We start from the raw sequence: 26,166 nt of genomic DNA, 5'->3' as shown, positions 1-26,166 counted from the left end.
CCAGACAGCATTTGGAGGGTGTCTGGTTAGACAGGCTATAGTTTTGATCCTCCCATTGCAGGATGTTGTTCAGTTTCCATCCACCCTCATTAAGATACTCAAAATGTTCATAACATCATTTAACAATTTGTAGATTGAAAACATTTTGTGGTTATGAAAGAGAATCCAGTAAGATCTAGGCAAACTGAGAGCAGGTACTATATATGTTTTTACACAAAGCTCTGCTGGTACAAATTAGTCTGCACCTGCTAACGTACCATCGGCGTTCTTAAAAGACATTCCAAAAGACCTGCAGTCTCTAGTCATGATTCCCTCTGTACTGGTGAATTTCATCAATAGCACAGTAGTGCGTCCAAACATCATGTGGGATGATTTAGCTGGGGATTGGTCCTGCTTTGAGCAGGGGGTTGGACTAGATGACCTCTTGAGATCCCTTCCAACCCTGATATTCTATAATTCAAACAGCTAGTGGTGGTGTGAAGAGGGTATACATCCATTGAGAAATAAGTTGAACCTATCAATTCCTTTCATGTTTTACATCAAACATATCTGCGGCCAAGTCTTCACAGCTGAATCTACTGTATTAACTTATTACAGCACCTAGTACTTAATGCTTGGTTTGTTAAGAAATGACAGACCTCTAATGAAGAGGTAACTACAGGAGATGTATTTTCCTTTATTGTGTACATCTGTATGTTTGTCTAATTCTAATGAAAGGCTGCAAAATTTACACTTGACTCTTATTTATCCATAGAACATGTATAATGCACGATTAAAAAGGTACGTTCTATAGCACTATCTAGAGCTCAATCAAGTCTCATCCTTAGTTACAGAAGCCCTCTCTAGGATTAAAAAGGTAATTTAGTGTATTTGCTCAGTAAGTTGTTTTGCCTTTGCTGAATCTTCCAGCACGGCTGACCTTATTGCCAGTTGGAATTGTGCTTTTTGTGATGGACACTTATGCCATGGAGACCACCAATTCTATATACTGCTTTAGCAACCACCTCCAAAGAGAGACCACCCCGTTACAAGCGACTACTTGTAGAGGCCATAGAAAGTTTTCCCCCTATAATTTAACTGCGAAGAAACTGTGAAGAGGAATGACCTGTCATCTGCAACCAGTGACCACATTTTCTTACTCTAACGCCGGTGGTATGTTAGCAGGTGAGGACTAATTTGGACCAGCAGAGCTTTGTATAAAAACAAACCTGTAGGAGAAGCTGATTTTGGCTTATCAGTAGGGATCTAGTGTACCATACCATGCCACCCTTACTTCTGCACTGTTGCTGGTAAGAATGGCCAAGCGGGACACCGAGCCAGCAGCCAATGCTCTCCCGTGTGCAAACCTTTGAAGAGTGGCCCCTAATTCCCATGAGTGGTCACTCTTGGCAGGTTTTACTGTGCTGTAATCTGTCAAGTGGCAATCAGAAGGTAATATTAAATCACTATCAACCAGACTGAATTTGAAGTGATGACCTAAATGTGAGAGACTATTGCCAGTCTCCTAAAACAACCAGTTTCCTTAGGGATGGAGTGTTTTATTGATGATCTACTGGATTTCCAACTCTGTTTTATTTGTTATGTGATTATTAGTATATGCTTTCAAGATCTCAAAAAGAACTAACTCCACAGATTCTTCTGATTTGTTCATAGGTAAGCCAGAATACCAATGACCAAGGAGCCTGCAAAAGTAACCATACAGATTATTACAAACTTAGAACAGAGGTAACATTTTAGTAAGTATTCGTTAGCCAGTTTAACAGGGATAAATACATAACTATATTTAAGTCTTTGTCTTAGCTAGATTATAAGAAGTTTATGGAGGGTGTCGTATGTTGCCTATAGTTAAGGTTGCCCAACCTCTCTCATAAGACCCTTTTTCCAATTTATTTTGCTAAAACGTAACCCTTTGGGCTGAAATTTTCCACGTGAAGCATCTGCTGCAGGCTGAATATTTTCAGAAAATTTCAGCAACAATCGTTCAGCTGTTTCCAAAAATAAAATTAGGGGAAAATACATAGTTTTGCCCACGTTAAAGAAATTCTTACAACTGCTTAGATCAGCAACACTCATACCAACAATACGTGCTGACTCCATGGGTGCTCCGGGGCTGGAGTCTGAATAGGGGCAGTGAGGGGATGGAGTTGGGGCGGGGACTTTGGGGAAGGAGTTGGAATGGGGGCAGGGGCGGAGTCAGGGCGAGGCCAGGGGCAGAAGGAGGTCAAGTACCCACTGGCGCGAGCGGAAGTCGGCACCTATGTACCAACATACTTTCGAGAAAGGAATTGAAATTTGACAGGGTGCCTGTCTGTGTCAGAGATGTGCTTTTGCTTTTTTCCCCCCATGAAAAAAAACACAAAATTTGGCCAAATTATAAATCTTTGAAAAAAAATCTCAGTTGGCACATGCTAAGTAGAGACTTGTTAGAGTTTGGCTGCTAAATTCTCTGAAGATTCCATCTGTACTGGACATAGTCCAGCCCAGAGATGCAGTAGCTGAGCAGGAATTTCCTTGCAATTGTTCTTTCCAGCAGCTGTGATACCAGGCACAGGAACTGAGAGCAGAAAGATTTTCTTTCCTGTGATCTCTTTGCCAGTGCCCAGGCACCCTGAAGGAGGAAGCTGCTTGACTTGAACGCAGAGAACAAGAATCAGACCCGGGGGGAAGGGAAGTGGAGGGAGTAGATTGGTGCCAGTGGGAGTGGGACTGGTTGGCAAAGGAGACTGGAAGCTGGGGAAAAGAAACCCGGGGATTGAGAATAAGTGAGTGGGTAGAAGACTGACAGTAGTCAAGGACCCAGAAGAGGGGGAGACTGGCTCTGACCGAGCAGGGAGGTTGGGACAAGGAGCATGTGAGGCATGTGCAATGTGTAGGGGGGTATGTGGGGTCAGATGCCCCCCCCCCCAGATTTCTGCTTGGCCTGCCTGGTGGAGGAAGGGAGAGGAACTCCCTTCTCTTGTTGCGTCTGCACCCCGGCACGGTCAGCCCCTGTCCCTGGCAGCCAGGCCCGGGCAGAGAGCAGAAATGGCAGGACCGGCAACTCTGTGCAGCACAGCAGCTGCCTATGAGAAAGCTGGCTAGGACAGTGGCCCGCCTTGCCCCTTCTGCTCCCCACCTGGGCCAGGCTGCCGGGGACAGGGCCTGAGCAAGCCAGAAATGTGATGGGGAAGGGAGGGCTCCAGCTCACTCAGCCCTTGTCTCAGGCAGCCAGGCCTGGGCGGGGAGCAGTATCAGAAGGCACAAGTCGTTGTGAGGTGGCAAATGTCCTTGAAGTACAGCTGGAAATCTTGTGGCGTATGGGACCTTCTTAAGGGAACTACATGCACAAATACTCAAACCCCAGGAAACTCTCTCTGGGAAAATACAGCGTATGGTAGGTCCTGTAGAATCACACCATAATAGTTCTGTGGAGCCAAGAATACAACAAAATAGAACAGTAGGTTATACTGGGACAGAGGAAAAATGATTAAAGACCGGATGGGCTAATGGAAGGTAACTGGTATAAATTAGCATTGCTTCACTGACTTTAATGGAGCTATATTGATTTACAACAGCGAAGGATCTGGCCCATCACGAACAATTCCCAAAATGCAAGCCCAATCCATTTAAAGTCTTGTAATTTTGGATGTGTGTGACGAGTGAAATTAAGGCAACCATGGGGATTACAGTGCATCACAAACTGATGAGCCAAAAATGTGATGCAGTTGTGAAACAAGTTAATATTTTTCTGAGTGTATTAATAGAGTGTCATGTGTAAGACACGTAGGAGGTAGTTGTTCTGTTCTACTCAGCATTGATGAGGCCTCATCTGCAATACTGTGTCCACTTTCAGGCACCACACTTTAAGAAAGATGTGGAAAAACTGGAAAGCCTCTGAAGGAGAGCAACAAAAATCATACAAGATTTAGAACACCTGACCTATGTGGAATGGTTTAAAAAGAAAAAAACACAACCACACTCTGGGCATGTTTAATCTTGAGAAAAGAAGATTGAAGGGGGCCCTGATAAGTCTTCAGATATGTTAGGGGGCTGTCATAGAGAACAGTGATCAACTATGCTCTCTGTCCACTAAAGGTAGGACAAGAAATAATCAGCTTAATCTGCATCCAGGGAGATATAGTTAGAAATGTTCCCCTAATAAGGACAGTTAAATACTGGAATAGGTGACCAAGGGAGGTTGCGGAATCTGTCATTAGAGGTTTTTAAGAGCAGCTTAGATATACACCTGTCAGGGATGGTCTCTGTATACTTGGGCTTGCCTCAGTGCAGGGAGAGAGGGGAATAGACTAGATGACCTCTCTAGGTCCCCCCTCAAGCCCTACATTTCTATGATTCTGTCAGTCGAAGTGATTGGAAACACCAGAAGTAACATATTCTGCGAGATTAATGGTCTTTCTAGTTTAGGAGCCAATCTTTGACAGGGCCAGATACTTCAGAGGAAAATATAAAACAGCTCCTTTCCAGCAGCTGTGATACCAGGCACAGGAACTGAGAGCAGAAAGATATTCTTTCCTGTGATCTCTTTGTTGGTGCCCAGGCACCCTGAAGGAGGAAGCTGCTTGACTTGAATGCAGAGAACAAGAATCAGACCCGGGGGGAAGGGAAGTGGAGGGAGTAGATTGGTGCCAGTGGGAGTGGGACTGGTTGGCAAAGGAGACTGGTAGCTGGGGAAAAGAAACCAGGGGATTGAGAATAAGTGAGTGGGTAGAAGACTGACAGTGGTCAAGGACCCAGAAGAGGGGGAGACTGGCACAAGGAGCATGGGGGAGGTGAGAGTAGTTGGACAAGAAGACTGTGGCAAGCAGAGTAAAAAAAGTCACATTAATTTTGGAATAGAGTGTCCAGACAGAGAGTTACACTGACATAGCTTTAGCAGAATAATTATCCTGCTATAGCTATGCCTGTCTACTTCCCTGTGTAGATAAGCATGTGGCTTATGAGATCTGAGAACCTGACAATTCAAGATGAGTGAAGGCAGGCACATAACGAGACACAAACCTCTATCAGTATACATCAATCTTGAACTGCAACATCCCTATTACTTCAGGCCTGGGACCTCTTCTGAGCGAACACTGACTGTCATGTCAGCCAATGTGGTTGGTTGGTGAGGTAAACAAATGAGAACTCTAATCTAGCTAAGGAGTTACAGTGCCTATCATGAAGGTATTTAAACACAGAGACCAGTCTTTCCATGTAACTGGAGGCAATACTTGGGTTCATGCCTCCAGATTTAAATGACTAGTGTACTAAGAATGCACACTAATTTAATTCATTTTTAAAACCTCATATGAATATTTTCCAAGTTTAATGATATAGTAAATGTAACAAAGGACTATGAAATACATACTTTAATATCACTATTGCTGTAAGATGTTCTGTGTAGTTCTCTAATTCTGTTTTAGGACCCAATCCTGCAGGGTGCTGAGTGCCTCCTACAAAGCGCTCCTTACTTCAGTTCCCAGAAAAGTCAATGGGAAGTGAAAGCATTCAGCACCTGGCAGGATAAGGGTCTTAATGCATTGAAGGAACCCCTGTAGTTGTACAACACTGCATTACAAATTATTTAGTTGTAAAGCGTTTATACTAAAAGAGGAAAAGTCATTTACCATTCGCATCCAGGTTGGTAAAAAGCCTTTGTATAGAGATATAAATCCTTCACCTTGTATAGCCTGTATCAAGCAGTCTGTAGAAGACTTATACAGCAGTCCCCTAACAACAAGGAAGTAGAACAAAAAGAAGTTGGTGTTACAAATACACAAGTAGACTGTAGGAAATAAAAGTGTTTCAGCACCATCACCCCCACCCAATATAACACCCCCAAATCTTCCATTAGGGTAGTTCCTATAAAAGGTTACATTTAGAAACAAGATCCCTGGAATAGACCCACTGAAGTCAATGAAGCTATACCAGGGATTAATTCAGCCCCAGAAGTAAACTATATACTTTAAACTAAGGAAGAACTTTATATAGTTATGGACCATTACTACAAAAATAGCTTTTATATGCAAAAACAAACACCAAGACAATAAGCAGAAAGATTAAGAGTAGACTAGAGATCCAAAGCCTGCTGTATCGAAGAAATCAATGTGACTCTTTCCATTGACTTCATTGAGAGCTCAGTTCAGATCCCAAATTACTACTGAAGTTGGAAAATACCCTCTCAGAAATATCCATACTTTCCCTGTTTATCTCTTGGTTGGTTCATTATCCGCGTTTTGACGACATCAGCAGGAGTTCCCAGGATAGCAGCTACCAGGCCAGAACATACACTGTCAATAAAAAACACTATTTGAAGAAAAAAACACATCAAGATTTATCATCCCAATTCAACCACCTACTTCTGAGTTTCAATAATAAAGACATTTTTATGGCTGTTGTCATTAAACCATGATTAATGCCTCATAACTTAATGTGGGTTTCCCAGTTAGGACAGAGCTGGGAAGCATTGCCTCAGCTCTGGCTCTCACATATTTCCACTCAGAACCAGTTTCCCTGGCTTCATTGGTACAATGTGAGGCATGTGCAATGTGTAGGGGGATATGTGGGGTCAGATGCCCCCCCTAGATTTCTGCTTGGCCTGTCTGGTGGAGGAAGGGAGAGGAGCTCCCTTCTCTTGTTGCGTCTGCACCCCGGCACGGTCAGCCCCTGTCCCTGGCAGCCAGGCCCGGGCAGAGAGCAGAAATGGCAGGACCGGCAACTCTGTGCAGCACAGCAGCTGCCTATGAGAGAGCTGCTAGGACAGTGGCCCGCCTTGCTCCTTCTGCTCCCCACCTGGGCCAGGTTGCCGGGGACAGGGCCTGAGCAAGCCAGAAATGTGATGGGGAAGGGAGGGCTCCAGCTCACTCAGCCCTTGTCTCAGGCAGCCAGGCCTGGGCGGGGAGCAGTATCAGAAGGCACAAGTCGTTGTGAGGTGGCAAATGTCCTTGAAGTACAGCTGGAAATCTTGTGGCGTATGGGACCTTCTTAAGGGAACTACATGCACAAATACTCAAACCCCAGGAAACTCTCTCTGGGAAAATACAGCGTATGGTAGGTCCTGTAGAATCACACCATAATAGTTCTGTGGAGCCAAGAATACAACAAAATAGAACAGTAGGTTATACTGGGACAGAGGAAAAATGATTAAAGACCGGATGGGCTAATGGAAGGTAACTGGTATAAATTAGCATTGCTTCACTGACTTTAATGGAGCTATATTGATTTACAACAGCGAAGGATCTGGCCCATCACGAACAATTCCCAAAATGCAAGCCCAATCCATTTAAAGTCTTGTAATTTTGGATGTGTGTGACGAGTGAAATTAAGGCAACCATGGGGATTACAGTGCATCACAAACTGATGAGCCAAAAATGTGATGCAGTTGTGAAACAAGTTAATATTTTTCTGAGTGTATTAATAGAGTGTCATGTGTAAGACACGTAGGAGGTAGTTGTTCTGTTCTACTCAGCATTGATGAGGCCTCATCTGCAATACTGTGTCCACTTTCAGGCACCACACTTTAAGAAAGATGTGGAAAAACTGGAAAGCCTCTGAAGGAGAGCAACAAAAATCATACAAGATTTAGAACACCTGACCTATGTGGAATGGTTTAAAAAGAAAAAAACACAACCACACTCTGGGCATGTTTAATCTTGAGAAAAGAAGATTGAAGGGGGCCCTGATAAGTCTTCAGATATGTTAGGGGGCTGTCATAGAGAACAGTGATCAACTATGCTCTCTGTCCACTAAAGGTAGGACAAGAAATAATCAGCTTAATCTGCATCCAGGGAGATATAGTTAGAAATGTTCCCCTAATAAGGACAGTTAAATACTGGAATAGGTGACCAAGGGAGGTTGCGGAATCTGTCATTGGAGGTTTTTAAGAACAGCTTAGATAAACACCTGTCAGGGATGGTCTCTGTATACTTGGGCTTGCCTCAATGCAGGGAGAGGGGGGAATAGACTAGATGACCTCTCTAGGTCCCCCCTCAAGCCCTACATTTCTATGATTCTGTCAGTCGAAGTGATTGGAAACACCAGAAGTAACATATTCTGCGAGATTAATGGTCTTTCTAGTTTAGGAGCCAATCTTTGACAGGGCCAGATACTTCAGAGGAAAATATAAAAGCACCATAACAGACAATTATGCAATATCATGCCTGAGGCAGAAGTTTCTTCCTAGTCCCGGGGAGTTAGTGTTTGTTTTATATCCTGACATATTAGGGTTGATATTCTTGTATCTCACTGTTTGGCACATTTAAAATTAGACTGGACAAAGCACTAGAAAAAAATCTAGAAAAGGGAAGAATCCTGCACTGTCAGAGATGGTGGGACAGATCGTCTTTTTTTCATTTTTTTATGTTATGGGCCATATTCTTTGCTGGTTTAAATTGTCATATCCACACTGAAGTCAATTTTCAGAGTAGCAGCCGTGTTAGTCTGTATTCGCAAAAAGAAAAGGAGTACTTGTGGCACCTTATAGACTAGTGTAGCTATGCCAGTTTGCACTAACTGCAGATGTGATCCTATGACCCTGGGACAGAGGTGGCCAAACTACGGCCACGGAACCGTCCTGCCCAGCCCCTGAGCTCCCAACGGGGGAGGCTAGCCCCCGGCCCCTCTCCCACTGTCCCCCGTTCCCTGCAGCCACTCAGGTAGTGCAGCTTGCGCCCACCCACCTCCCAGGCTTTCCAATAAGCCTGTCCTGCCGCTCTGAGCGGCCTGGTAAGGGAGTGGAGGGAGGGAGGCTTGGATAAGGAGCAGGAGGTCCCGGGGGGGCAGTCAGGGGACAGTCAAGAGACAGGGAGCAGGGTGGGTTGGATAGGGGGTGGGATCCTGGGGGGGCAGTTAGGGATGGGGCAGTCGGGGACAAGAAGGGGGGGTGGATGGGTCGGGGGTCCTGTCAGGGGGCAGGAAGTGGGAGAGGGCAGATGGGGGCAGGGGCCAGGCTGTTTGCTGAGGCACAGCCTTCCCTACCTGGCCCTCTATACTATTTCACACCCCGATGTGGCCCTCAGGCCAAAAAGTTTGCCCACCCCTGCTCTAGGACCTAAACTATGCCAGGACTGAAAAAAAAAATGATTTAAGGACCAAATATAATCAACTGGAAAGAGAGTTACCTCCATGACATTCACAATTTCTATAATTGGGGGGAACATGCTGCTACTGAACCTGTTAATACCTGGGTCACAAATTAATTACAGAAACATATATAACACAATTCTGCTTAGGTCAGCCATAGCACTGAATGTAAGAACTGGGGAGGACTCCCCACCAAGGAGAATTTCAGGTGGGTAAAACAATAAGCAAAAGAAACCACAAATTTCCTAAGCCCTGGAGGGGGCTCGTCCCAGAGATAAAGCGCTATGTGCTTATTATGAAGAGTTGCCATCTACAGTGTGTCTGATTTTAATACTCTTCCCATTGAGCAGATGGAATAAGATGGGGAGAACGTGATCTCCTGAGTCCCAGACCATTGCCTAAATTGCAAGTCCATCCCTTCCCTCCTCTCTCCTTAGAATCCTTTAGGATATCTGACACCTTTATTGGAATATGATTTGCCTTGGTGCTCAATAGGCAGTATACCATCCTGTTCTCTACATCTGGCCTATTTCTGCCTAGGATCAAGTTCTTCACCAAGGAGACACCTATCAACATTAGGTGCATCTCATGTTCTTTCTACTAGTTCCCTTTCAGTTCTTGCTTTTTGGTTACTGGTCAGCTACTGTCTATTCTCTGTCTGCTCCATCTCCAGATACAATACTTAGTCACATAATTCCAAATATACTGTGTATAATTTATCACCACCACATAGCACTTTCATATGCAATCTCAAAGTGCTTTGCAACATTGGGTAAGTAGCATTATTCCCAGCTACAGCACTGGTAAATGAAGCAACAAGTAGTAAAGTGATTTGCCCATGACTACACAGCAAGTTACTGGCAGAACTGGGAATAGAACCCACGTTCCCAAGTTGCATTTGAGTGCCCTGTTACGGCTACCTCTGAAGAAATAATAATTGGAAGACAGAGGGAAGCAGCAATGTGACTGTCCTGAAAATTATAACATCACTGAGTGATTAGCTTGTGGCTAAAAGTTATCTCCTTAGAGAGGTGGGAGGGGATAATAAAATAATAAGGCACCTTGCAATGCTGTGAGTCACACTATTGTCCTGAAGTGGTGTGTTCAAAAGTAAAAAGTGTTTCACGGAGTCATAAGTAGTCAGATCTGTAAAGACAGTAATTAGTGGAAATAAGCATAAATGAGAAGTTACTTGGTATTCAGGTTCCTTGTTATTGATTTTAGGAGATAAAGACCTGTGCTAAATAAATCCCTGGTGTAACCCATTGACTACAAGAGTTGCACCAGGCTGGCATATACTCCGTTTCCCTTTTCTACTGCCATCAGCTACATTTAGAGCCTCCTCTCTGCTTTTCCCTCTGCTCTTCCTCCATCAGAAAACATATTATTGGAATATGCATACAGAATAATTGAACTCTCTCTCTTCCCGAAACCACCCACTTTTCCTCTTGTTTAACATGAAAACAGTAACTTGGAAAACAAATTACCAAGGGGAAATTTGGCAAAAATGTTGTCAAACAAAATTGGAAACATTCATATAACTCTAAAAAGGATTTTTTTTCCAGTTCTCTATCACTTTTCTTTCTCTGTGTAGGCACCGTTATCCCCATTTTGCAAATGGCAAAAATGATAATAGAGGACATAAGGGAGTCTAAATTGGGATAACTTGATAAAGGGTTGGAAGGAAGTATAAGTTAAAGTGACTAAGGATTTAAATGAAGACCAGTAGTCTCCTAGAAAATTAATGATAGATTTAGGAATAGAATACAGGTGTCCTGACCTTGAATGTGGTGCTTTATTTACAGAACCATGCTGACTTCCTTAATACTTTATAGTAGGGCTGTCAAGCGATTAAAAAAATTAATCACAATTAATTGTGCAATTAAAAAAATTAATTGTGCGATTATTTGCACTGTTAATAGAATACCATTTATTTAAATATTTTTGGATGTTTTCTATGTTCTATGTTTTCAAATATATTGATTTCAATTACAACACAGAATACAAAGTGTACAGTGCTCATTTTATATTTAATTTTGATTACAAGTATTTGCACTGTAAAATAACAAAAAAATAGTATTTTTCAATTCACCTAATATAAGTACTGTAGTGCAATCTCTTTATCATGAAAGTTGAACTTACAAATGTAGAATTATGTACAAAAAAATCTGCATTCAAAAATAAAACTCTGTAAAATTTTAGAGCCTACAAGTCCACTCAGTCCTACTTCTTTTTCAGCCTATCGCTCAGACAAACGAGTTTGTTTACATTTGCAGGAGATAATGCTGCCCACTTCTTGTTTACAACGTCACCTGAAATGTCACCCGAAAGTGAGAACAGGCATTGGCGCAAAATATTTACGTGCCAAATGCGCTAAAGATTCACATGTCCCTTCATGCTTCAACCACCATTTCAGGGGCTGGCTATGAAGTTTTACATTGTTTTGGTTCTGAGTGCAGTTATGTACATTTTTAAGTTGCACTTTCCTGACAAAGAGATTGCACTACAGAACTTGTATGAGGTGAATTGAAAAATAGTTTTTCATTTTTACTGTGCAAATATTTGTAATAAAAAATAATATACACCGATTTCAGTTACAACACAGAATACAATATATATGAAAATATAGAAAAACATCCAAAAGATTTAACAAATTTCAATTGGTATTCTATTGTTTAACAGTGCGATTAAAACTGCTATTAATTTTTTTGAATTAATCACATGAGTTAACTGCGATTAATCAACAACACTACTTTATAGTGTTTTTCAGGCCAAATGTGCAAGGTGGTAGACGTGACATGTTAGTAAACAGATGTAACTAAATGTAAGAGAGTCTGAATTGGTATAGCTTTTCTTCTGAGAGATGGAAAGACTAAAGTGTGTGTATGTGTGTGTGTGTATAAAACCCCTAGACATAAGCACCCTCCAGTGACCAACCTCAGCAACACAGGCATAAATCTCCTCAGTTTAACCACAGGCGCGGGTTTCTATACAAGAATTCCACCAGTCTTTAGCTGTTCTGACAACCAACCTGGTCTTTTTTATTGGCATAATTTTGCCTTCTTACTCCCACAATCACAGGTGGATTCTTCCGCAGAGAGTTCTTCCAGTCCAACCATTCCTGGGGTTTTCTTCTTAAAACTGTCTTAAAGCCAGTTCTTAATAACGGTATATCCAGACTCCCTTCATAAGGTGGTTCCTCCCAGGGCTTTCACCAGAGGCAGGCTTCTTCCCTAAGCCCCGATCACTTTTCTTTCCCCACTCAGGGATTCCAGGTGCCCCTCACAAGGCCGAACCTGCTGGTCCTTCCAGTATCATGCTAGCCTCCTTCTTCCTAATAACTATCACATGATCCCCCTTCTAAACTTAATAAGAGGTAATTAGTTGGTCACAGGTGGACAAGGCCAACACGTTCTTAAAGGACCAGTCTCACCTGTGACAATGGATACTTTAACTTTTATACCTTCTTGTTAGTTATTATCCTTTCCCTAGCCTTAGTGATGTCTAACTTATGTCACCTCTGACCCTGGCCCATCAATCTTAAAAAGGAATTTATATACATCAGCAACAAATACTTAAAATAGCCTTGGGTTCAGTGGCCTAGAAATTACCAGCCATTCTGCTAAGCAAATTGAAACAGGCCAACAAAATAATAACAAAAGGTCAAAAGTAAACTGATGCAGAGAAAGAGGCTTCTACTGAGCATTGGGACATTGGGGGACATGCTTATGGAGGGAATTCCTTAGGCAACATCCCTGAACCCAGACGACCTCTCCATCCTACAGATAAAACCTCAGGAAAGACGGCAAAGACAACCCAACTTATCTCAATGGTCCTGGAAGGACAAAGGAAGAGAGAGTCACTTAAGGAGCTCAGGCCTACTTTATTATGTTTACCTCCCATGTTTACCAGAGCAGCTCTTTGGACATTTGGCACCCAACCTGCCCAAAGGCCCCGAATTCCCCCTTCAGACAGGATCTTCACAAATGCATGGTGAACTCCATGAAATCTGAAATAAATAACATTTGACATTTCTCTAGCATCTCATATGTCTTTACAAACGTTCATTCATTACAGCTAATGAGTAGAGAATTCAGTGATGGACAAACTTCTGTTGTACACATGCCAGGAGGACTTCTTGTGCTTTCTGTAGCACACATTTTCAAAAAAATAAATTCATAGGAATGTTTAATGCTAGTAAAGGTTATTGACCTCACAGCCCTGAAGACTGAAGTCCTCTATTTATCCACAGAAGAGATCCTTTATATTAAGGGCAGTGATAATGCAAACTTCCCCACACTGCCCCGCCAATGTGCCTCAACCATGACTTCAAGAAACTATTTGATGGGAGTTCAGTCTCCAGCCAGATCCTTAGCTGGTATAAATAAGCACAGTTCCATTGATGGAGCTATGCTGAAGTACACCAGCTGAAGAGCTAGGCTCTGTGTGTCCATTTAATCACTTAAGCTCTCTTCTGTAAAAAAAAATAAAAAAATACTTGCTTAAACCACAAGGTTTTGTGCAGTAATGGTATGTATAAATTAGGTGGATATATATGCATATATTTTTGCACATACAAAGTCCTAAAAATCTGTCCCATACTGCATGGCACTTGTCAACATCCACAGAATGACCACTGACAACAACAAAAAAATGCCAATTAAAATTAGCTTACTTGAGAACTCACCGTAATGGTTTCCCTTCTAGTCTCCTCTTTCCTTCCATTTGCATCTGCACTTTCACCAGATCTGTTGGACTGGCAAAAAACTGACCAATGGCACCAGCTGCCATCCCTCCAACTACAGATTTCCTGTACAAAAGTAAAGTGGGACCTAAACTCCCATTTTTCTCCAGAATATATTCAAGATGTTAACAACTATGAAGTCACAATGCCTGTTTCCCCATTGAAAATAAATGCCTGACCTAATGAACTCAGAAATGGAATCTTAAACAACCACTTCTCACGTGAACAGCCAGAGCTTAATCAATGATTGTAGTAACTCCAGATGGCTAATATAGTCTATAATGTTCTTATCAGTTTTATACAGTGTTAAAGGTAACTTGGAAATAAAATATGTAATATACATTACCAATATGTGCTGGTTGCACTCAGGAAACATTGAAATAGCCAGAAGTTAGTCCCTTCCCCTTAATTGCACTTTCCTTTTGTGATTTCTCATTTTTGGGAAGAAATTGGTATCAAAGACTTATAGTCTTTTTCTGTTTTTTTGTTTGGTTGGGTTTTTTTTAAGTGAATTTGCACAGCAGTGGGGTGTGGGACTCAAGAATGGTCTTCTTGGAAACTCTTGCTATTCCCATTGCATTCCAAGTTGTTACTTTCATGGCTACACCATCTGTAGCACCTCCTCAAGTTCTGAGATTTTTGGAGGTAGCCCCCAGAAGTCTGAGCACAGGCAAGTAATGCAACTAGCCAGGTGAGACGGAGGGGTATTCAACATATTAATATTTCAAAGGGAAAGCAACGAGGAGTCCTTGTGGCACCTTAGAAACTAACAAATTTATTTGGGCATAAGCTTTCGTGGGCTATAACTCACTTCCTCAGATGCATGGAGTGAAAAATACAATAGGCAGGTACAAATATACAGCACATGAAAAGCTGTGAGTTGCCTTACCAAGTTGGGGGTCAGTGCTAAGAAGGCCAATTTAATCCAGGTGGATGTGGCCCATTCCCAACAGTTGACAAGGAGTGAATATCAGAGGGCAAATTACTTTTTGTAGTGACCCAGCCACTCCCAGTCTTTATTCAGGCCTAATTTGACGGTGTCAAGTTTGCAAATTAATTCCAGTTCTGCAGTTTCTCAGTGAAGTCTGTTATTAAAGTTTTTTTTGTTGAAGAATTGCCACTTTTAAGTCTGTTATTGAGTGTCCAGGGAGACTGAAGTACTCTCCTACTGGTTTTTGAATGTTACAATTCTTGATGTCTGATTTGTGTCCATTTATTTTTTTGTAGTTTGGCCAATGTACATGGCAGAGGGGCATTGCTGGCACATGATGGCCAGGACCTAACCACATCATAGCACCTAACCACATCAGCCACGCCATCAGGGGCTCATTCACCTGCACATCTATCAATGTGATATATGCCATCAGGGGTTGTACCGTATGACTGGAGAATTGCTAACATAGTTCCTGTTTTTAAGAAAGGAAAAAAAAGTGATCCAGGTAACTACAGGCCTGTTAGTTTGACATCTGTAGTATGCAAGGTCTTGGAAAAAATTTTGAAGGAGAAAGTAGTTAAGGACATTGAGGTCAATGGTAAATGGGACAAAATACAACATGGTTTTACAAAAGGTAGATCGTGCCAAATCAACCTGATCTCCTTCTTTGAGAAAGTAACAGATTTTTTGAACAAAGGAAATGCAGCGATTCTAATTTATCTAGATTTCAGTAAGGCGTTTGATATGGTGCCACATGGGGAATTATTAGTTAAATTGGAAAAGATGGGGATCAATATGAAAACTGAAAGGTGGATAAGGAATTGGTTAAAGGGGAGACGACAGAGGGTCATACTGAGAGGTGAACTGTCAGCCTGGAGGGAGGTTATCAGTGGAGTTCCTCAGGGATCGTTTTTGGGACTAATCTTATTTAATCTTTTTATTACTGACCTCGGCACAAAAAGTGGGAGTGTGCTAATAAAGTTTGTGGATGATACAAAGCTGGGAGGTATTGCCAATTTAGAGAAGGAACGGGATATCATACAGGAGGATCTAGATGACCTTATAAACTGGAGTAATAGTAATAGGATGAAATTTAATAGTGAGAAGTGTAAGGTTATACATTTAGGGATTAATAACAAGAATTTTAGTTATAAGCTGGGACACATCAATTAGAAGTAACAGAGGAGGAGAAGGACCTTGAACTATTGTTTGACCCCAGGATGACTATGAGCCGCCAATGTGATATGGCCGTGAAAAAAGCTAATGCGGTCTTGGGATGCATCAGGCAAGGTATTTCCAGTAGATATAAGGAGGTGTTAGTACCATTATATGAGGCACTGGTGAGACTTCACCTGGAATACCGTGTGCAGTTCTGGAGGATTCTCTGCACCTTGAAGTCTTTAAACCATGATTTGAGGACTTCAATAGCTCAGACATAGGTGAGAGGTTTATTTCAGGAATGGGTGGGTGAGATTCGGTGGCCTACATTGTGCAGGAGGTCAGACTAGATGATCATAATAGTCCCTTCTGACTTTAATATCTATGAATCTATGTGCCAGCAATACCCCTCTGCCATGTAAGTGGCCAAACCGGACAGTCTCTATGCAAAAGAATAAATGGACACAAATCAGACATCAAGAACTATAACATTCAAAAACCAGTAGGAGAGCACTTCAATCTCCACAAGGATGTAGAGACAAAATCAAAAACGCTAAGGCACAAAATGAGTTATACCTGGCAAGGGACATAAAAGGCAATAGGAAGAGCTCATTTAAACACACTAGGAGCATGAGAAAGACAAAGGAAAGAGTTGGTCATCTACTTCGCAGGGAAGGAGAGCTAAAAACTAGGGCTACGAGTTTGTCACAGATGTCATAATAGTCACGGAATCTGTGGCTTCCAGAAACCTCCATGACTCGAGCACCCCGCTGTAGGGTCGCCATGGCTTGGAACTATGGGACCCAAGCTCCCAGCCGCAGAGGGAGGCAGGGGTGCCCCGCAGCTCCCAGGCAGCAGGGCTGCTCTGCGAGATCCTGGCTGTGGCGGGCACTGGGGCCCCTGGGAGCTCCCAGCTGCTGTGGCCGCTCCGCAGCTCCTGGCCCTGCAGCTGGCGGGGGTGCCTGGGAGCACGGAGCCACCACAGGTGGCAGGGGGGCTCAAGCTTGGAGCCACTGGTGATGTGGGGACCCTGCAGCTCCAAGCTAGGCACCCCTGAGTGGTGGGGGGAGCCTGCAGCTCCCCATTTTGTCATGCATATTTTTAGTAAAAGTCACTGACAGGTCACAGGCAATAGAGAAAAATTCATGGAAGCCCATGACCCATCCGTGACTTTTATTAAAAATATGCATGACAAAATCTGAGCCTGGGAAGGAATGCAAGCCAAAATAGGAAAAGAATGGGTTGAAAATATTTATATAAGTTAGATGTATTCAAATCAGCAGGGCCTGATGAAATTCATCCTTACGGAATTAGCTGAAGCAACCTCAGAGCCTTTAGCAATTATCTTTGAGAACTCCTGGAGGACACAAGAGGTCCCAGAAGATTGGAAAAGGGCAAACATAATACAGTACCAATCTTTAAAAAGGGGAAAAAGGAGGACTGAGGGAATTATAGACCAGTCAGCCTAACTTCAATACCTGAAAAGATACTAGAGCAAATTAATCAATCAATTTTTAAGTACCTGGAACATAATAGGTTTATAAGGAATAATCAGTGTGGATTTGTCAAGAATAAATTATGCCAAACCAACTTAAATTTCCTTCTCTGATAGGATTACTGACCTAGTGGATGGGGGGAAGCAGTAGAAGTGATATACCTTGATGTTAGTAAGGCTTTTGACACAGTTCCATATGACATTCTCATAAGCAAACTAAGGAAATGTGGTCTAGATGAAATTACTATTAGGTAGGTGCACAACTGTTCAGAAGATAATACTTGAAGAGTAGTTTTTAGTGGTTTGCTGTCAACTTGTGAGGACACACAAAGTGAGTTAAATACAGGGTCTGTCCTGAGTCTGGTACTATTCAATATTTTCATTAATGGCTTGGATAATCAAGTAGAGAGTATGCTTATAAAATTTGCTGATGACACCAAGATGGGAGGGATTGCAAGCACTTTGTTGGACAGGTTTAAAATAGAAAATGGACAAATAGGAGAATTAATCTGAATTAAACCAGATGAAATTCAATAAAGAGAAGTGCAAAGTACTTCACTTAGGAAGGAAAAAATCAAAAACCACAACTAGTACTGAAGAAGAGGATCTGGGGGTCATTTAGCACTTCTGCCATTTCCACATTTTCTGTTATTGTTCCCCTTCGCTCCCCACCATTGAGTAACAGGCCTACCCTGTCCTTGGTCTTCCTCTTCCTTATAATGTATGTGTAGAATGTGGTTATTCTTTATGTCTCTAGCTAGTTTAATCTCATTTTGTGCCTTGGCCTTTCTTATTTTGTCTCTACATGCTTGTGTTGTTTGTTTCTATTCATCCTCTGTAATATAACCTAGTTTCCACTTTTTGTGGGACTCTTTTTTTGAGTTTCAGATCCTTGAAGATCTCCTGGTTAAGCCAGGGCTGTCTCTTGCCATACTTCCTATCTTTCCTATGCAGTAGGATAGTTTGCTCTTGTGCCCTCAATAATGTCTCTTTGAAAAACTGCCAACTCTCTTTAATAATAGGGAGATTCATTGCAAATTACTGACTTGCAAGTTAGTGATTTAGGGTGAAATTCACTCTGTGCAAACAACCAGTGCAAGGACTATGCACCACTTAAATCTTCAAAGTAGAGATCAAATAGTAACTTACATGTTGCATAAGCCTTGTGTTGGCCAACTACATATGAATGAATTTCACTCCAGGCCCTTGTTTACACAGGAAAGTTTCACAGGTTTTTAAACTAATTTGGTCAAACCAGTGGAAACCCCTGTGTGGACACTCCTATTTCAGTTTTGCTCAAACCTGTTCCCAGTTGACTTAAACCAAGGGAAGCTGCTCTTCAACTGAAATAAAGAGTTCCTCACAGATGTTTGCCCTGGATTAATTAAATCAATTTAAATTCACACCTTAGTTAAACCAGTGCAGCTTTCTTGTGTAGACAACCTGTGAGAGACAATTTTCCAGGGCCTATAGAACTGCTGCAACAACAATAACCCCAACAGTAGGCAGCAGCATATTTACCAAAGAAGAAAGCTCTCGTCTTCAGCTCTACCAAGCACAGAGTCACGAAGGTGCTCATATGTAACCATCCGTACTCCGGAGTATACTATAGAAAACAAAACCACAAGAGAATGTTTAGGGCAGCCCTCTCTCTGTTTGTACTATAATAGAAAACCAAGAGATTAATTGTAAAACACCTACCACAATGGGACCCTGGGTTCTGACTGAGGCATTTGGTTGCTACTGTAATAACAAATAATCCAAAAGGGGAGGAAGAAGAGGCTGAGTGGAATATCTGCCCCAGCCATGAACTTGTTAGTGTAAGGGAATCTCTTTGCTAAGTGGTATTTCTTGTCACAGATACAAGGTGTCTCAGCACTTTAAGACACTTCACCGGCCATTTCACCATCAATCTGTGAGATTTGCTTCATTTCCAGCAAACTAGCCATTAAAGAATCCTCTATGTGCATTCCCTCCCACAGGCGCAATCCCTTAAGATTTGCTGCTGTCATTGTATTTCCAATTAAAAAAAAAATAAAAACCAGCTACCTCTGAGAACCTCTTCCTGCTAACGAGAAAGGAATGTGATATAATGGATGGGGCACTAGACTGCAGTTCAGATTTCATGGTTTCAAGTCCTGGTCCCACCATGGACCTGCTGGGTGACCTGGGAAAAGTCACTTCCCTTCTGTGAATTGAGGGTAATGATACTGACCTCCTTTGTAAAGCACTTTGAGACCTACTGATGAAAAGTGCTGTATAACTATCCACTTCAAAATTCCAACCTTTAGTTAATTTGGATTAATTTTCTTGGATGTCCCCATGTAGACAAGCCCTTTGAGTCCTGGACCTCAATGGAAAAATAGGGGGTTTAATTGAAAATGTTTGATTGTATGATTTGACTGCACATTCCAACTCAGGCAAGAATGTAAGTAACAGCAAAAAGGCTTGGAGGTGGAGCACTTGGCTCCCTCTAGAAGCTATAATTAAGACTGTGAATCTGTCATGGAGATCCTGGATTCTGTGACTTTCTGGGAATTCCATGACTCCTCCAGTACGGTTGACCCCAGGGCCACCCAAGCAGCTGCTGCTGCACTGGCTGCTGTTCAAGTGGCCCCAGACAGCTGGCCTCTGGAGCCACCAGAGGAGCAGCAGTCCCAGGTGCTGCCCCGAAGCACTGGGGCAGCACCTCCCCTCACTGGGCTGCCCAACCCCCAGAGCAACAGCAGCGCCCTGGGCTGCCTCCCTTCCAGAGCAGCAGAGGTACCCCTGAGCAGCAGTGATGCCCCAGAGCCCTCCCCACCCCTGAGCAGCAGTGGCACCACAGGTGCACTCCAGAGCACCTAAGATTTAGTCAGGGGTATTTATAGTACAAGTCATGGGCAGGTCATGGGCCGTGAATTTTTGTTTATTGCCCATGGTCTGTCTCTGACTCTTACTAAAAATACCCAGGACTAAATCTTAGCTTTAATTATAATCTTGTTTACTCATAGTTCTACATACTGTATTGGAACTAGTTTATATTTTGATTGCATGAATGATAACAGATTGTAAGACATTACAAGTAGTACACTCTGGTTAGGGAATGCAATTCAAGTTCAGCAAGGTAGGGTTGGGAGAACTCCACTCTAAAGACCAGGAGCTTTATGCCAGCATGAATGACTCTGTCTCAGAGTCTTGTGTTCCTCCATTCCCTACCTGGAAATTCCAAACCCTGTGCAGAGTGATTCTGTAGGACTGAACTGATGGCAGTGGCAACGGCAATGAAGCCACACTGCAAGGCCTGACTAGACCAGCTGTGGCAGGGGTGCCAGAACTGACTTCACAGTGAGGCCCACTGGACAAGCTGCGGTGAGGATGCAGAACTGACTTCATGGCAAGACCCAACCAGCGCAGCCATGTTAGGCAGGTCATTCATCCAGTTTTAGGTCAGACAGCCCTGTTTTTAAATTGTTTGTCTCCTACTGTGTACTGAGACCACACAGGATGTGGTTTTGTCTGGTATCACGGCAAGGGGATGCCATTTTGAAGAGCACACTTCCCCACCCATGCCTGCATCACCTACCATGCACCATGCAGGCCAAGTCATTCTGGCGAGGGTGGAGATATGCAGGCGGGGGATTGTCCCGTCTTCTGGGGTTGTGTAAGCGGCATTCTTGGCAGGAAGGGTGAACTGACTTCACAGGAGATCCAACTAGAGCAGCTGGGGCAGGGGTGCGGAACTGACTTCACAGTGAGACCCAACTCAACCAGCTGTGGCAGGGGTTCAAGACCTGACTTAATAGTAAAGCCATGTTAGGTTGGCCATTCATCCAGTGTTAAGCCCGATAGCCCTGCTTTTAAATGGTGTGTCCCGTCTGGTACTGAGACAACACTGGACATGGTTTTGACTGGTATCATAGATGGGGAATGCCATTTTGAAGAGCACACCACCCCACTCTGCTGGCATGACTTCTCACGCACCATGAATGTGAGGTCACACTGGTGAGGGTGGAATCATGCAAGTGGGGGTGAGGGGAAGACCCATGCCGTACCCAGAAGTACTGGAATGGCCAGCGTTCTGGGGACGTGTGAATGACCACCTTAGCTGTGGCAGGGATGCAGAACTGACTTCACAGTGAGATCCAGTTAGACTAGCTGAGGCAGGGGGGTGCAGAACTGATTTCTCAGCAAGGCCTGACCGGACCAGCTTTGGCAGTGGTGAAGAACTAACTTCACAGCAAGGCCCGACTGTACCAGCTTTTGGCAGTGGAAGTGACTACACTGTGAGGTCCAACAGGACCAATCCAAGTGGAGGTGCAAGAACTGACATCATGGCAAGGCCTGACCAGACCAGTGGCAGCCAAGGTACAGAGCTCACATTTCAGTGAGACCCGCGCAGGGATGCAAAACTGAGTAAGTTCTCAGTGGCAGAAAAGCTGATTTCTTGCAGCTGAACTAGGTACTTCACAATGGAGCAGGACTTCTCTGGATGGGAGCAGACAGATGGAGGAGAGCCACACCCTGACAGCAACTGAGTCTGAGACCACTTCTAAAGTGAATTAAGCTAAATCAAATCGAGACCACTTTAATTCTGAATAAGAGCGTTCTCTCAAGTGTTTAACTAATCTACTTTAAATCCGTTGGATTAAATTTCCTGAGTGTCCTCATTCAGGGCATGTCTTCACTAGCAATGGCTTGTATAATCGCAACAGAGTACTGGGAGAGAGCTCTCCCAGCACTATAAAAAACCCATCTCCATGAGGGGAATAGCTACCAACACTGGAAGCTTGGCTCCCAGTGCTGGTGCACTGTCTACACTGGCACTTTACAGTGCTGAAACTTGCAGCATTCAGGAGTGTATTTTTTCACACCCCTGAGCAAGAAAGTTGCAGCGCTGTAAAGTACCAGTATAGACAAGCCCTCGGACAAGCCCTAACTGGAGCTGGGAATGAGGTTTCAAGTGGGTGGGAACTGTTGTGTGATTAAGGGTCCTCAGTAAGTTGGTCTATACTGTTTGAGTCTGCAGGGTTGAGTGAACAACTGACACACTAATTGGGTTTGGGTTGTTGTGTTGCATGTAAATATACATGCAGTGATCATGCTTTAGGATTTTTTTTCTTTCCCCGCCAAATAAAAGGAACCAGTGGTGCTGAGTGCTGCCATCCCAAGGATGCTGAGTGCCTGTGAGTGGGGAACAACGACCTGAAAAGGTAAATGGGGAGGTTTTACTTTAACTTCCCAGAGTTAGAATACGGCTCTGGGTGAGGGCTCAAGCTATAGTTTAAGAGGACCTCTAGGCACATTGAATGAGTCTTTATGCTGCCATTGGCACTTGCCAGAAGAGTTACAAATTGACATGGCAGGATTATGACACAAGACAGTATAGCTGTGGGACATAGCACACAGCAGTGGTTTTCAAACTGCAGATCGCGACCCAGTGCTGGGTTGCGGAATGGAAGGCACTGGGTCGCAGCAGCTCTGATCAGCACTGCTGACTGGGCCATTAAAAGTCCTGTTGGTGGTGCTGACTGGCTAGGGAGGCTAGTTCCTACCTGTTCCAACATCACCCTGCTCCCTGGAAGCAACCAGCAGCAAGTCCGGCTGCTAGGCGGCGGGGCCATGGGGCTCCACATGCTGCCCCTGCCCTGAGCATCAGCTCCACACTCCCATTGGGCATGAACTGGCCCATGGGAGCAGGGCGGGGGGAATGATACCTGCAGGTGAGCGCTGCATGGAGCCGCTTCCGTGCCTCCGCCTAGAAACTGCACCTGCTGCTGGCCACTTCCAGGACGCAGGGTGGTCCACAGTGCCAGGACAGGCAGGAAGCCTGCCTTAGCACCCCTGATGCGCCACTGACCGGAAGCCACCCGAGGTAAGCCTATGCCCTAACCCTGCACCCCAATCCCCTGCCCCAGCCCTGAGTCCCCCCAGATCTGGAGCCGCCTCCTGCACCCCAAAACCCCAGCCGCACCCCAGAGCCTGCACCCCCAACCCAGAGCCATGACCCCCTCCCACACCCCAACCCCCTATCCCAGCCCAGAGGCCCCTCCCATACCCTCAACCCCTCATTCCCAGCTCCACCCCACAGCCCTCACCCCAACCTCTGCCCCACCTCTGAGCCCCTCCCACACCCCAACCCCCTCATTCCCAGCTCCGCAGGGTCGCGGGCATCAACAATTTTCTTCAACTGGGTTATCAGAAAAAAAGTTTGAAAACCACTGGCATGCAGCATTCTGACTCATTGCTATGGGAGAAGATAATCACCTATGTGTCTGTAGACAGCAGGTGTTGCTCCTTGCCAGAGTTTTAGTAAGCCTTCCTCTTGAACAATCCCTGTTGCAGTACGTAGCATGCCACGGTAGGGTACAGCTCTTCTGGCAGCAGCTCCATACCGACAAACAGCAGCTTCACCTTGGATCTGCAGCCGCGTTTTCGTGAGATCCAGGGGAAAGGTTACTAGCAAAAAATAACAGGGAACACAGCTGAACAAGGATATATCCTGCAGAACATGTTGCGAAACACAGGCTGGCAGCACTTGGTTTGCCGCAGGCGCTGTTAGCAGGTGCTCATCCTCACTGAGGCAGAAGGCTCATTATTCATGGTGCCTTTTGACAAGATAGCAAAAATACATAAATCGCCTTTCATTCTGTCCCAAGTTCTTCCCCTTCCAAATCCAATGCTTACCACCTGCCCCGCTTTTGAAGTTTCTTTGGAGAAGCATTTGGAGTTTCTGGAAGATGCTGGAGCACGTCAAATCCTTGTCAGTTACTCCCACCCTTTTACATACTCTGTGACCAAGACTTTGGTGTGTACAAAGCAGTTGGGCAGGTCAGGCACCCCCTTATTCTCAAGTGGCCACTCTGCATTTCCAGTCTGTACCCAGAGGGAAAACACACTCTGCAGAGCCAGTAATCTCCCCATCCCCATGCAGGGGAGCATGAAATGGGAAGATGTTTGACTGGCTCCATACCACAATGTGGGGAAGCTGCTTTGAGCAGAGGGGGAAGCAATCTTCTATTGGCGTGGATTAATAGAAGATTACTTTTCCCCATTGGAACAAAGCAGAACCAGGGAAGAAAGTGTCCCTCAATCCCTTCCCTATGCTGCTTCTGCGGCCGTGCAGTTACACGCTGCCCTTACATTAAAAAAAAAAACTTGAGAACAGCTAGGCTGCTGGTGTGCTGAGACCACCGCTTCCTCTGCTAACCAACACTGCCTTGTATTTCCCAGGCTGTCTGTATCCATCGGTTGTCTCTTGTTTTATACTTAGATTGTAATCTCTGTGTAGTACAGACTGTCTCTGGGTTCTGGGTTTGTACAGAGCCTAGCACAATGGGGTTCAGGTCCATGACTAGGGCTCCTAGGCACTATAGTAATATAAATAATAAACAACACTAATAATAATACTTAGGGATGCCAGTAAAGTCACAGTATAGTCCCATATTACAAGTTATTATTTCTTGTACTGGGTAACTTTAAACAAAAGAAAAGGAGTACTTGTGGCACCTTAGAGACTAACAAATTTATTAGAGCATAAGCTTTCGTGAGCTACAGCTCACTTCATTGGATGCGAAAGCTTATGCTCTAATAAATTTGTTAGTCTCTAAGGTGCCACAAGTACTCCTTTTCTTTTTGCGAATACAGACTAACACGGCTGCTACTCTGAAACCTGTCTTTAAACAAAAGAGAACCCTTAAATCACTAGGACATCGCATCAAGTTTGCATGTACAAATTAATAGTTTATACTACACAGATATTACAAAATATCAAATTATTTATCACAGTGCAGCATTGTATAGGCATTCCCTCTTCCATAAATATCTGCTATCACTTTGTTGCACTGACACGTCTCTAAAGACAGTTCTGCTGTAATTGGAAACTAGATTAGATCTCTTTTTGGGGGGAAGGAGGAGCGCTACTCTAGGCAAATTACTCACAGTCAAGTTCAACTGATTGTTCTTCTTTTTTGGTGTTCTATCAGAAATAAGAGTACATTGCACATTTAAATCACTCACAACTTGTCTTGGTTCACTCTTGCATCCCACTGTTCTCAACAGCAAAGATATAGGGCTAGTCTACACTGGCAGTGCTTCAACATGGCTTGTGTGGTCACAGCGCAGCTCTCCCAGCGCTCTAAAAAACCCACCTCCATAAGGAGCATGGCTCCCAGTGCTGGGGCACTGTTTACATGAGTGCTTTACAGTGCTGAAACTTGCTGCATTCAGGGCGTGTTTTTTCACACCCTTTAGCGAGAAAGTTGCAGCGCTGTAAACTGCCAGTGTAGACAAGCCCCTACAACTGAAATACCTACTGCAGAGCAACACCAAGTTTGCAAAGCTGCAGACCCGGAGAAACCATGTGATGCAATATATTTTGCAAGCTGCAATACACAGAAAAGTATAAAGAGGAGAGGCCGGTGTAACAAGTTCCCTGTGCCGGGAAGTTGTTGAACGTTGAGGCAGCAGTGAACAGAGAGCTGGGGGAATGGGGCTGAGTATTTTCCCTTCCTCCCACCCCAGTCAATCACGACTCCCTTCCCTCTAATAAAATCATAGTGGCTAGTACCTAGTTCTGCAACAGCCGCTGCACAGGCTGACAGGGTGAACTTGCTGGCTCGGGGCCACCTCTCTGGGAAAGGCAAACTCCTCTCCTCCTGGGGGTAGCATTGAGCCTGTAACATAGCAGACTCACTCACCTACCTACCCAAAAGAATTAAAAGTCAGTGAGTGAGTCACTCTCCTGAGGTCATTTTCCTAAAGTTCCAGCCGCACCAAAGAGCACTCACCCCACAC

At 44.0% G+C, this 26,166-nt stretch overlaps 1 protein-coding gene across 2 annotated transcripts; it reads right to left on the bottom strand.

The window, feature by feature from the left end:
* Positions 1–1,196: 1,196 nt before the first annotated feature.
* Positions 1,197–26,166, bottom strand: SLC25A27 (solute carrier family 25 member 27). Of its 2 annotated transcripts, none has more exons than XM_043510144.1 (9): positions 25,940–26,166; positions 23,638–23,829; positions 18,913–18,997; positions 13,748–13,870; positions 12,957–13,069; positions 10,122–10,206; positions 6,177–6,269; positions 5,607–5,709; positions 1,197–1,682 (listed from the first exon to the last, which is right to left on the bottom strand). In XM_043510144.1, exons 1-9 carry the CDS (start codon positions 26,052–26,054, stop codon positions 1,611–1,613), a joined length of 981 nt encoding a protein of 326 aa, XP_043366079.1. In that variant the 5' UTR covers positions 26,055–26,166; the 3' UTR covers positions 1,197–1,610. The 2 variants fall into 2 exon arrangements, with proteins under 2 accessions (XP_043366079.1, XP_043366080.1); XM_043510145.1 differs by having other exon boundaries at positions 25,985–26,153.

This window comes from Dermochelys coriacea, chromosome 3, assembly GCF_009764565.3.
Source record: "Dermochelys coriacea isolate rDerCor1 chromosome 3, rDerCor1.pri.v4, whole genome shotgun sequence".
NCBI lineage: Eukaryota > Metazoa > Chordata > Testudines > Dermochelyidae > Dermochelys > Dermochelys coriacea.
Note: the sequence above shows the minus strand (reverse complement) of the source record. Positions and strands in the feature narration are given on the sequence as shown.